This window comes from Cricetulus griseus, assembly GCF_003668045.3.
Source record: "Cricetulus griseus strain 17A/GY chromosome 1 unlocalized genomic scaffold, alternate assembly CriGri-PICRH-1.0 chr1_0, whole genome shotgun sequence".
Lineage (NCBI taxonomy): Eukaryota > Metazoa > Chordata > Mammalia > Rodentia > Cricetidae > Cricetulus > Cricetulus griseus.
Genome location: NW_023276806.1, coordinates 74,985,134 through 74,998,969, shown reverse-complemented (window position 1 = coordinate 74,998,969; position 13,836 = coordinate 74,985,134). Strand labels below are relative to the sequence as shown.

Below are 13,836 nucleotides of genomic sequence, written 5' to 3'. Positions count from 1 at the left end.
TACTTGATTGTATGCTGTGATTTTTCACTACTCTCCTTTTTGTTTGCCAGGGAGGGCACCACTCTCTAACCAGGCTAGGCTCCTCCTTGCTCCTCTTCCCCTACCTCAGCCTCCTAAGCACTGGGGTTAAGGCATCAGAAGGGCGTGTCTCCTCAAAAGAGGTGTCCCTGACCTCAGTAGGGGTGCACACATTCTCAGGAGGGGTGCCCATGCCATCAGTAGAGGTGCATGAACCCTGAGTAGAGATGCTGGTCAAAGGACTGTGCACATCTTACTCTGAAGAAATGACATTACTGTTTCCCTTCTATAGATGAAGAAGATGTAATATATATATAGTGTTGCATCAAAAGAATACCATATTTCCCTGGTAAATTACTAAAGTCATGGCACACAAACTTAGTAAGGAAAATGGCTAGTCATCTCTTGCTCATAAAAGCAAAGTCTGAAAGTCATCGATACTCTGATTGCACTGGTCTTCAGACCAAGCTCCAGAGAGAACAAGATCAGTCACTGCACTCAAGGTCCTTAGAGCAGCTCCCCAAAAGAGGGTATTCTTAAGGTATTGTGGACCTACATAAACCACAAACACAGCTGCTCTTTAGGTTTCAAACTACACTTACACAAACTGGCAAGAGCAGATGCATGTATGCTACAGGACCACAAAAGAAAACACCTCTTTTATGCTTTGTAAGTACATCAGCAAAACACCAAGAACCCATCTATGTGAATCTGCAGCTAGACTCTATGAATTTTTAGTCTTATGAAATCAAGATTTACTGAGTATCCATATCCAGACTTTTCATTGCTCACCACCACTGGCATCTAATTCTAAGCAGACATATGTGAGCGACTGGGAGAACCAAGTCAAACACACTCCATATAAGACTACTAGAGTATGGACTGAGCATTGTCAGCAGGTGTAAAAACAAATACCCAGGCTGTTTAAGGACACTGACACACCTCTAATAAAAGGGGTAATAAATAATCGCTATCAGTGAACTACGGTTGTGTAAGACAGAAGTGCTGGTAGGTCCCGTTACTACCATCAGGGCTTTGGGAGGATGGTGACAGGTGGTGAATGAGTGTTCACCATCATATACAAGAACATTATCATTTTAGGATAAAATGGCCAAAAAATGTCTGTGATTGTGGCGGGGGAAGGGAGGGCTGCAAAACCCCAAGATCTGGGCTCAAGTCCAGATCCCACTTCAAGTGATAGGAGCTAGACTAATCCCCGATCTTCCTAAAGCTCTATTTCCTTAGTGGAAAATTGGTGTGATGAGAACAGCTGACCCAAGAGACATCTACAAAGAGTAAAAAAATCAACACACATCACGCTCTAGAGCATTCAGGAAGTGCCTGTTACACAATTGCCATCAGCTCACTGTTAAATCACATATCTGAGGGGAAGGACAAACTGATGGAAGCCTAGTGTTGCCCCTCAGGGAACTTCTTCAGTATATTTAATAACATTCACAGGAGGTTTCCACCCGGACGCCTGTACACCTACTCCATGGGCTCCAAAAGGAGACATGTATTTGTACTTCAGTTTCTTCAGAACTACATTAAAAGCATCTTTTCTGTGGTCAGTTGTTGTCACTATCAATCATTCCTTGATTAACTACTACACAGCTTTGCTGTTGGAACATTTATAATCAATGGATGAATAACAGTTTCTTATGCTGTAGTCTAAGGATTATGCCAACTCCCACCTACCAATCTCTCCAAATCTGAACCCTGCCTATGTGTCTAGGCTCTTCCTCCTTCCTTCACATCCCTGCAGCTGGCTCCTCAGCTATTTCCCTTCACATCCACTCACCTTACATTGACTTCTCGTCCACATGCATCCACATGCATTGTCTTTACAGGTACATGAAGGGTTGGGGACATTTGGTCCTAGTGCTTTGTTGCTTGAAAACCAGCCACCAAGCTACATATTAAACAAGACCAGGAGCTAGAGAGATGACTCTGCACCTAGGGGTACTTACTTCATGCAGAGACCTCAGGCTTCACTTTCCAGTACCCGCATGGTAGCTCACAACTGCCACAGCATCAAAGTATTGAGTGATGCAGGTGAAACAGACCCCAACCAGGCTCTCTGACACACTGTTTCTAATGCCTCCCCCCCCCCCCCCCCCGCAATATAGTCTCCATAGACTATGGAACACAATCAAAGGGCTGCAATATCTCCCGGGTTCCCTCTCTCTTCCTCACTCATCTTTATGCTCTCAGTATCCCAATTTTGTCATTTTTCCTGATATTTCATTTCTTCCTCTCTCTATAGACTACAAACTCCTTCAGAGAGTAGCTGTCTTTTTTCTCTTTCAATAAGAACTCCCTACAATATACCTGAAAAGGAGTAACCATATTAAGAAGTGCTGTGAAAAACAGGATGGTGTTGGCATAGCCATCATCATGGTAAATATAGTCAATTAGTGTGCACAGCAAAGCAGCTTACATACTTAGAATGCCAGTATTTGTTTACTCTGTATTTATCACATTCTTTTTTGTTTTGTTTTGATTTTGTTAGCTTTGGAGCCTGTCCCAGAACTAGCTCTTATAGACCAGGCTGGTCTTGAACTCACAGACATCTGCCTGCCTCTGCCTCCCAAGTGCTGGGATTAAAAGCATCCGCCATCACCACCTAGCCCATTTATAGCATTCTTTAAAAGTCAGCTGTTACTTTTTAAGAAATACATTCCACATCTTTAAAAAAAATATTAGTATAATTTTAAAAATAAACTTTACCTAAGATGTAGAAGCTCATTTTGCTGTTCCTAGACTGAGTTGTGATGCCTGGGCTACCTTGCAGCTCACCTGCTGTGGCTGTGGGAAGATCTGTCTGTTACGCTGGGAAGACTGCAAGCTACTTCATATTTCACAATGACAAAAACAGAAAATACTTGACAACACAAAATCGTATCTGTATCACAGGACAGGTGTAAATACAGACATGAACTGGCCATTTTACTACTGCAACAGTCCAATGTCTCACATTTCTAAACTTAAGTAAGTTAACTTCCCCAAGCCCCATCCTCCCAAAAGGCCAGGTTAACTGAGTCAGCTGCTGCTAATCCTCACTTGATGGTTAAAGGCGTTGGCCACTGCATCATACAACATGTAATCAGAAAGGAATACCTACTAGTATAAAACTTCGTTTGCTTCATGTCTTTCGTATCTCACCGTTTCACACATTAGCCTGTGAAAGAGAAAGACAGTGAGTTCAACACTTGTCATTAGAAACACACAGCTAAGATACCTGAATGAGCCATGGAGTGAAATTTCAAGTTTATTACTTCATGTACTCATAAGCTCATCTAAATTATTCATCTTCAAACTGGTTATCAATGGTACTAGAGTTACAATTCAATAAAACAAATTAAAATCCATTCCACCTGTGTGCTAGAAAACAGACATTTAATAAGAGCCAAGCTTCACCACATGTACTTTATGGACAGGTTATTCCATACTTGTAAATGGCAGGCAGTGTGTTCCCTAAGGTAACATTAGTGAAGGAGTAGGCACCCAAAAGTCAGAAAGGAAACCCTATTTATATAAAAAGTGATAACATCACTCTCAGCTCAACACTAATGGTTAGTGAACAGAATGGAATTTCAAGCCAACGTAGGCTTTGATTGACTTAGTACTTTTATGATGAGCAAATGGGCTGATACAGTCCTGATGGGGAAAAAAACTGTGGAAATATGAATAATGTTTAAATATTCAAAATTATCTCAAGAACAGCATCATTAAGAAACATCGTATTATATTAATACCATTTAACTCTTCCAAAATACACAGGAATGACAGTGTGATGATTTTTTCTCATGAAAAAGCTGCCACAGCATGACATCCCAACAGCACCCTCATTTTGCACAACTGCTATTCTCTAACCAGGGGACACTGAGATCTTTCCCCTGTTTGCTGACCCAACAAAAAATCTTGGGTGCTTACTTGCCTTATTCTACCTTTCATCCCCCATGCAGGGATTCCACTTGACATATTACAGCCATCTTGAAACAAAATGGCCACGACTGCCTCTAAGTAACCCTGCATGGTCTGATTCCCTGGATGTGGTATCTCAACATCCTTCAAACATTCAAAATCATTTGGGTGGGATATGGAATTTTACAACACTGACCCAGATGCCATTAGAGTCAGGTAAGTGACTGAAACCTGGGTGTTAGCTTAAGGAAAACCATGTCCAATCCAACTGGAATGAAGTCACTTTTGTCCTGAAGCTCTGTAAGCCCCCTCCCTACTTCTGACCTGATTCACCCAGGCCCACTAGGCTTGCACCTTTAGGACTACAGTTCTATCATGGAAGTTCACATGTTCAGGCCTGGGCCTGCCTACCTGCCTGCCTGCCTGTCGGTCCTCACTGCACCTTGGGGCTGGTTCTCATACACTGGGACCAGGCTGTTCCATAACACCCTTAGTTCTTCCTTGGAACGAGATCTCCAATTGTTGTTTAATTTAGAAGCAGAATCAATGCTTTTAATAGATTGGGTTATTTTCTGTTTATCTTCTCTGTATATTTATAACTTTTTTTAGCATTTATACCACAAAGTTTTATTTGCTTCACCATAGAACCATCACAGGTTTCCTTGAAATGGGTCTTTCACATTGTTCTCAGAATGTGATTGGATTCCTCCTACAAAGTAGTAGTGAAAAAAACTAATGTTTATAGCACTGCCGTATATAGGCTTTATGCAATAGGATACAACTTTTCCAAATTGCATTTGCAAGCTTCTAACAAATACCAAATGAGCAAGAAGAAAACAACTTAGTAACCACCATGACCCCATTTGACAGGTGTGGAAGCAGACATTCAAGAGGGGAGCTTAAGCAAAATCTAATCTCCCTGAGAACCAGTGTGACAACTTTGATTTGGTTATTTCTTACTGATCTCAATTCACCCATAAAATAATCATTACTAATCCAAAATGCTGAGGAAGATAGTGTATTTCAACAGGATGTTTGTTTCCAACACTGAATATGGCTGGGCACATATCTCAGTAGTAGAGTCTACTATTACACACAAGGCCCAGAGTTTGAGCCCCATCACACCAAAGGAAAAAAAAAAAAGGGGGGGTACCCAGCATTAAATATCCTCCAGTGATGATTCTGTTCTTAAGAGTTTCTGAGCTCTGCTATCCTGACTGACACATTTCTCCTCTTAGAAAACAATCTACTTCTAGTCTGTATAGATTGAACATCAGAAAAAAAGGGAAAAAAAAAAAAAAAACAACCTAAAGTTGTATTGGAAAAATACATCTGAAGACTTGAAGGACTAAGATGAAAAATATGGGCTCTGACAGCAACACAAAGACATCTGTGGAAATGTCCCCGTCACTTTCATGCTCACAGGGGTCAGCCCAAGTTGGGCTGCATAAATTTTAAAAAATCTCACTTGGAGACTTTTATCTCCTACACTTGGGAAAACTGGATAAAATAAAAATGTCAGTTGGGTCTTCCCAACTTACCTAACAAAATGCAAAGGAAACAATTTACATAGAGGAAATATGTGTGTTTTCCCAGAAATGGAAGTATTATAAAAGCAGTTTACTCAAATCAGTCAGTGGTTTCCATGAACCCTTACTTCTGCTGTATAATTCAGCTATGATCTTGTTCTAAAGATATCCTCAGTCTAGGCTGTTGGCTGCACATTAGACTGCTCAGCACTTGCAGAAACAGTTGGATAAGTGAAGGGTGCATCCTTGCAATGTTGCCAACAGACAAATCTATACGAAGCTTTGAAACACTCCCTAAGGATAGACTAAGCTATACTCTTGAATTAATCAGTCATTTCTACCTAAAAATCACCTCAGAAATGGCAAAAAGTAGGTAAATTTGAAGCTGGTTTTGGGGTCTGTGGATTGTTTTGTGGTCTGTTTTGCATTATTCATACTTCTGAATTTTTTTTTCCTTAGGAAGACTGTCATCACAGTATATGAAAGTTAGATAATTTAAAAATTACTAGGGCACAGTTTGAGTCATCTTCAAAAATCCCACTTTTGCCCTTCCTAATAAAAACTAAAAACCTGTCTGGATTTTTAAATACTTAATCTACAATTTAGTTTAAATGATTTTCATTAAAAATTAATTTCAGAAACACTCAACCCTCTTGATACTTTTTTTCAATTAACAGACAAATATGAAACTCACATGCTCACAAATTAATTAGTATTTAAAGGGTATTCCTTTCATAATTAAAAAAGGTTGGCATCACAACTAGACAAAACAGAAAGAAATAAGACTCCATTATATCTTAGTTGGCATCTATATTCTCAGGGTCCTTTATCTCCTATGGCAGTTAAGACCAAGTCACTTTTTTGTGTGAAATTTGGGTAACTATAAATGAAGCTAGTGTATTATTGTACAACAGAAGTGGGAAGATATATGTAAGCACATACTGCATTGGAACCAGTGTAATAAAAACTATGATCCCCACAAAGAAGCTAGCTACATACGTAAGGTAGTTAGTATATTTCTACACAGACCTCTAGACCATGCTAGGGCAATGAGCCTAATCACTAGCTGAATGTTTTAAAATATATCTGAGTGCTGAGATGTCAACAGGTAGAGCAAACATCACCTCCTTTCGGTGTTTTGGTTTTGTTTTGTTTTTTAAGATTTATTTATTTATTTATTATGTATACAGTATTCTGTCTGAATGTATTCCTCCAGGCCAGAAAAGGGCACCAGATCTCATTATGGATGGTTGTGAGCCACCATGTGGGTGCTGGGAATTGAACTCAGGACCTCTAGAAGAGCAGTCAGTACTCTTAACCTCTGAGCCATCTCTCCAGTCCCTTCTTTCAGTGTTTTACCAACTGAAGATTATTACTGTTGGAAAGTGGAGACAGACACTGGGTAGAAGTACAAAAATCTTACTATACAGAAATATTAAAATGTATCTGAATACAACTGAATTCAATCTTGCAAAACATATCAAAGCAAGCACAGGGATTGCATCAAGCAGGGTATTTGTGTGCTAAATTTTCTTTAAGTTCAAGTCTTACTAACAGACACAGAGATTCACTCTATCACTATTTAATTATTAAAATCAATACACACCTTAGCTGGTGCTCCCTCAGGTTTGATAAGGCTTCCATTCCATGTAAATAGGAATACACTATTTCCAGGTCCTGTTCCAAAGAAAAGGATAGAATTATTTGGCTTGTCAGGTAAGAAGTTTTTCTAAAATAACACATTATAAATTAAAACTGTAGGAACTTTTTAAAATATGTACCTTCTTAGATATTGAAAATTAACATTTTTAAAAGTAAAACCAGCATGTGCAAAGGCTATCCTTTACACCTGCCTTCAATACATGCACAAAACCTATTGAATTATAAAATAAACTTACTTAAACTTATCAACTCATAAAAGCAAATTCTTCACCTGTTATTTTTGTTACATATTTTCTGATACTTACATCAAAATAAAAATACAATAGTTTCATTTCAAATCACAGACATTTGCCAATGATTATTTTCTCAATATTAATATATGTTATTTTATAATCACCTAATAATCAAGTACAAATTTAACTTTTAGTACTTAAAATCTTACTTTAGTTTTTTTAAGTTGTTTTTTTCTCTAGCTCACAATAAAAATGATTCAAAGTTACTCATAAAAGTTCAAAATAAGTAAAGGCGGGAAGTCCTGTTTATACTCATATATCAAGAGTCAGAAGGAATTAGTATTACAGGGTTCCAGTGAACATCTAGGGTAACACAGGTGATGGCAACAAGAGTAAATTTTCTCCTCTAAGTCAGTCAAAATCTAAAATTAAGGTATTGTTAGGGGTTTCCAATTAAACTCCCCCTTTTGAGCAACAGCCGTACAAAGTGACAACACGCAAATCCTGCTATTTACCCTTCTCAGGTGAACAAGACACCAGTATGGAGTACAACCACTATCACTCGTTTTCCCACTGAGTCACCTGTATGCCTGATACCTGTACTGCTTTTGTCAAGGAAAACACACAAAACTATCCACATGCATTATCAAGCAGGAAGTTCGCACTGAGTGACCAAAAATGTATCAGAAAGTAACAAGACTTTCAAAACCTGTCTAGGAAAGAGAAGTCTGAAGGATACATAATAGGAGCAATAACTGGGATCTCAGAGACAGAATCAAAGGCAACCAGAGAGCCTCAGCAAAACACAGGCCCTGTGCAGCAAAAGCACCTTCACCTAAACTCTGGAAAACCAACATAAAAAGAGTCAGCTCACTGACCAAAGGCACTGTGTTAATCAGCCAGTTTCATAACACCACAGTTGTTTCAAGGTCATATTCTTGAGTAAGTTATGTCATGTGTACCATGTATGTTGGTATGATATATGTACTTAAAAAGTTGAGTGTCAATATATAGCATATACGTATAGAGTATATCTAGCCTACCAATAATTACCACCAGTATTTATTTAAGGCAATATGCATAACTTGCAAATAGAGAACAATGGAATATAGTCTCCTGACATAAGAGAATGTGTTGACAAGTTGTCACTGAGTCTGCTGCACAAAACACAGAATACAGGAAGGAAGTGAAAGTCAGAATGCTTTATATTACTGATGTCTGGCATTATTTTTTTAAGGAGACTTGCCTTCTAAACATATAGAACTGCATAAATTAAATACCACACATAATCACAATTTCTGTGTATTACAAGACCATCATAGTCTGTATGATTAAGATATCTTTATTTAGATAAACACCAGCCAAACACAAGCCAGAGCGTGTCAGGGGCAGCAAGGCAGGCAGGCCAGAGAGAAGGGCTCCTATGTGCCTTGCAGCCCCTAAAAACCCTATTATGCATCATCCTGACCTCACCTTGACCACGTCTGTCAGGCTACACCTGTACCCAGCTTCTAGCAGGCGTGGTTTACACTGTCCCCTACATCTGTGGGGGTAGTTTTAAATGAACACCACTCAAGCAATACATGACCATAAAATCCTGTATAATTGTTTTGTTTACTTTTGGGTTTGTTTTGCTTTGTTTTTAGGTGTATTTGTTATATTTTTGTGTGTGTGTGTGTTTTATCTTCATGTATTTATGTATACCACAATCATGCAGTGTCCAGAGAGGCCAGAAGGGAGCAGTAAGTACCCTGGAACTCAAGTTATGAACAGTTGTGAGCCCACCACATGGGTGTTAGGAATTGAATTCAGGTCGTCTGGAAGAACAACCAGTGCTCTTAACTGCTGAGCCATCTCACTCACTAGCTGTCTCATGTGTTTTATAGATCTAAATAGACCACAAACCTTTTTAATCGACTCAACCCTCACATCTAGTTTCTTCTGTTACTCTTAGAGTAAGGCCCACAAAAGCCATATGGTTTATGCTGAAGGAGCTTATAATAAGATGGCAGAGTTATACATTCTCCTACCTAGAAAGCAATGCTGCCTAGATTCTTTAACAAGTAGTTTCTCAATGACCCTGAAGCTTCCTAACTGCACAGAAGAAATTAGTGCCTCACTAGCCGCCAACTAGCATGCAATGTGTCCCTGACCCCTAAAGACACAGCTTGATGTACATCAGGAAACCTCTGCTCTTTGACCCAGCAGAAGAATGAAAAGAGCATGACTACAGAATACAAATCAAAGGAAGGAGCAATCTGAGTTTGAACATTTCTCAAATGCTACATTTACCAATAATTAAGGACTGCAACTGAGACAACTGAGGGGCAAGAACTGTCTGTGAGCTCCCTGCACCTCTAAGGTCCAAGCCAACCTCTGAACAATATGAGGCTTACAGTAGGACAAGAAAAAAACTCAAGACTGCCATAGAAAGCTGTTGGGTGGAAGGCCTAAGGGTCTGTTATCCTAACTCACCATTTACTTCCTCTTAGCTGACAGACAGTCTTTGCTAAAATCTAGTAGATACTAGTTAGCCAAGGTTGCCTCTCCAGAGCTAGCCAGGAAGAGAGGGGGAAAAGGAAGTAGGGTAGATGAGATAGGAGCATGACACAACAGTAGAAGCCTCCAGCCAGCAGCCTCAGGAGCCTGCAGTCAGCAGCAGGGGCCCACAGCCAGCAGCAGCAGCAGCAGCAGCAGCAGCAGCAGCAGCAGGAGCCTGCAGCCAGCACAGGAGCATGTCTACAGAATCCCACAGTTAGACTTTATCCAAGGCACATAGAGAATGGATGACTACTGCAAAGTATATATTCTTGGATCGTAACGTTCATTTTCCCTACATAGTCAGTGGATGAAGTTTTACTTCAACAAACTGTAGAAAACAAACTGCAGAAGCACTAAGTCACCTAAAACATTCCAAGTTTCCATTTTCTCAGAACCTGATGTGCCATCACTGCTAACCTCCCCAAAAGTACTTCCTAAGACAAAATCCACAAGACCATCGCTATGTTAATGACCCTTTTAAAAATGTAAGTTATTTTCCCCAAAATGCTCTGGACTCTGAGCATAAACAGGAACATGCTGCTGTAACCAGGAACAAGAAGCTTTTCCTTCTACCCTATGAAGGACATCCGTTCTACAAAAATAGACACTATTTCAAAAGAGCTTAAAGTTATAAAATCACTGCAACCAAGCAGACAATGAGACCGACAGGCCAACGGGAATGAGGTTTTCCCATGACAAAGTCCCCTTTAAAAAAAACAAAATACAAAGGCATCCTTAAACCCTTGGTTCAGTGCCTGCAAGCACAGGGCATCCCCACAGGAACAGAGAGACAAGAGTCTCCATGCCCAGGGTCTTCACTTACTGCTTCAGAGACTCATTTTGAACATGACAGGCCAGCACAGCAAACATCCAACTCACTTAGGACTAGCTTTCAGTGTCTTCTGTTTGCAAGCATCAAGACTGCAGCAACAGCATATAGCACATTTTAATATGACCTTTAGAGCACTAAGGGAAGAGGAACTCCTCTGCCTTCTGCCCCACTGGGGCTGGTGCGTATTCTTAAATTCCAGGGTTACAAAAGAAAAATAATAATGATTACAATGGAGAGGGGAATTATTTTACCTACATTACTAAGATTTAAAAAAAAGGTTTTTTTTTTTCTTTAAAGGGGTTTTTGCTTTAATATACATGTGTGCTTTAACATATTTAGAAATAAGTTGGCTCCTTTGAGGACCAGCTCATGGGAATGAAGTCCAAGATGGTATGACACTTAGCAAACCTGGGACAGTCTAGACCGAGGATATGAATGAATGTCTATGTACTTGGGCATAAAGAGGAGGAGAGGGAGGATCAACTTGCTGAGACAGTGGACACAGGCCAGGAATTGCACTGATGGTAACATATTCTCCCTTGGGCATCCTTCAGACAAAAATGCAATTATCCTTCTGAGAAAATGCTCACAAGCAATGATGAAGAGAGCTGTGTCTCCAACATCACTCATTGGGAGGGGGAAAGCTACATTTCCAAGGCTCAGGCTCGTGTCTGCAACCAAGTAGGATAAGAAAGACTCAAGCAGTGCCTCTTGTCTCCTAAGATGACAGCTCAGTCTCCCAAGTTTTATTTACAAGATTTCTAGTACCTCCATACTAAAACATATGAAACGGTTCAGCTAAAAATGAAGAAATAGAAAAAATACAGTGTTTTGGGCCAAATCAAGTCCTACTTCTCCTTCCCTGAGTATATGTGTCCCTGGAATATGACTGAGATGACATCTGTGGAGCAAAGTGTGCCCCAACTATACATAATTCCCTCGAAATACAGGCCAGTCCTGGCATCAAAATACAAATGCTCACCAATCTTTCTTAAAATCCTGCATGAATGCCACTAAGACTTATACACATACACACAAAAAAATATATATTTAAATATTTACATTTTAATCTTCTAAATGTTTAAAATATGTCTCAAGCTGCAGTGCAGACACTGAAACTACCTCTGAGGACTCAGTCTTCACCACCATCCTTGGATATTTTTTCATCTGATGATACTAGATATTCATCAGGGCGGTACATGGTTTCTTCTAAAACTCTCTTCTCTGTGAACCACACAGTTTTAAGGCACCACTGAGGAACTCCATTGTGCTGTCCAATTCAATCAGCAGATGCAGCAGCCCCACAGACGCAACTCCTTGAACACCCTTGCCAGCAGAAGTTCCCAAAATGTGTCCCACAGAAGCTAGTGCGACACTGCAGACATGATGTCTGAGGTTCACCCTGTGGCACTGAAATCACACAGGAAGGGTCCAGAGACTTCACCACAGCCAGGAAGCAATCCTGCTGTCTAGATAGAGAAAGGGTGCCTACACCTGGCAGTGTGTGTTCGCACTGTCTCATCAATCAAGCTCACTTCTAAGTCGTCCCACACTGGATTCCCCATTCATCTAAAACACCAACAGTCTCCTTCCCTCTTTCCCTGTCTGCCACGACGAGGGATTTTGGGGGAAGCTAATAAAGTCTAGAAAAGGTGTGCTTCTCCCTAGTGAAAAGTCCCCATTTACCCAAAGACAGCAATCTCCTTCCTGAGCCACATTTTGCAAGATGGGACATGGCTACACTATCTCTGGCCTTGCAGGAGGCTGTATTTCATCGCCATCAGGGAACAGCCACCTTAATGAGACATCCCTGTTCCTTCCTCCACCTCTGTCTAATCTCTGAGTTACCAGCTGACCAGTGAGCAAAGGAAATACAAAAAAAGAAGAGGGTGTCATCTCCACAGGGGGGGGCATGTGTTCCCCCAGCATTCCCCGAGAAGAGGGGGGCAGGATAAATGGGCCTTCAGCATCTTCAAAGCATTGGAAAAGGTCTCCTACTGAGACAATCCTGGAAATGGCCACATGATGGCAGAATGGGACAGCATCCCTTTCTTGGGACTCAAAAGGGGTGGTGTCAAGGAGAGGATAGCGGCTCTTTTGTCATGTCTCTAATGAGGGAACACTTCCGCTGGCCCCCCTGTGTCTAATCCCCAGCACCCCTGCTGGGTGATAAAAAGGATGAAGTATTTTAACCAGACTCTCCACCTACTGGGGCGGACTCAGCCCAGAGCGATTAGAACAAAAGCTCAGATCACTACTAGACGGGCAGTTTCATGCCACCCAGACACTTACACCCTAATGACAGGAGCACACACTTAAAATCAAAAGGCGGTAAAGAAATCCCCAGCACAGTATCGTCAATAAAATTCTTGAATATCTAATTTAACTCTAAATCATGTGAAAGCAAAATACTGTTTTTTCAAAGTTACTAATTAACACCCAAAAGGAAATCAATCCTCCAGGGTGGTGATCTCATTCACAGCCCAGGGAAGCCTGCTAACTGTGTTGCTGGTCACCTGCCCCGCTGCTTATCTCAAACCTTGGGTTTTTATGAGACACATGGGTGAAGCTTAATGTTCAGGTTGCTCCCTGGCTAAAACTTCCTTGGATAGTTTCCACAGAAAAGGGCAACCTCCATATCTTTTCTTCTTTCTTTCCTTCTTTTTTAAATAGGGGTTTTGAAAGGAGACAGAGTATACAGGGCTAGTGAGATGTCTCAGTGAGTAAAGGCATTCCCCATAAAGGCTGACCACATGAGTTCATTTCCCAGGACCCCCAGAAACTGAAGGAGAGCCCACTCCACAAAGCTGTCCTCTCCACATGCACGTACCCACTCACACAACAATAGTAAACTGTTTTTAAAGTAATCATAAAGTAATAATCACCTCCTTAACATGGAAACTACAAACTGCACCTCAGAATCACAATGAAATTCACCATTGTCCTGTTCTACTTGAAGTTGGTGTCAGGGACCCGAGAGCAGTCACATGTCCAGCAAGAAGAGGTAGAGATAATGAGACTGGGGGAAGTGTCACTCTCTGAGGCTAGCGGAAGAGGATTCAGGAGCTAAGTGGTGTGGCTATAACAGAAGCCA

The 13,836-nt window shown here is 40.7% G+C and overlaps 1 protein-coding gene across 1 annotated transcript in view; it reads right to left on the bottom strand.

Moving 5' to 3' along the window:
• Rapgef2 (Rap guanine nucleotide exchange factor 2) overlaps nt 1–13,836 on the bottom strand; it is a 277,830-nt gene that overhangs the window by 201,617 nt on the left and 62,377 nt on the right. Inside the window, exons 2-3 of the mRNA XM_035450739.1 lie at nt 7,081–7,151; nt 3,143–3,199 (exon numbers count right to left, since the gene is read on the bottom strand). Of these exons, the coding sequence (XP_035306630.1) occupies nt 3,143–3,199; nt 7,081–7,151 (128 nt within the window). The remainder of the gene's footprint in view (nt 1–3,142; nt 3,200–7,080; nt 7,152–13,836) is intronic.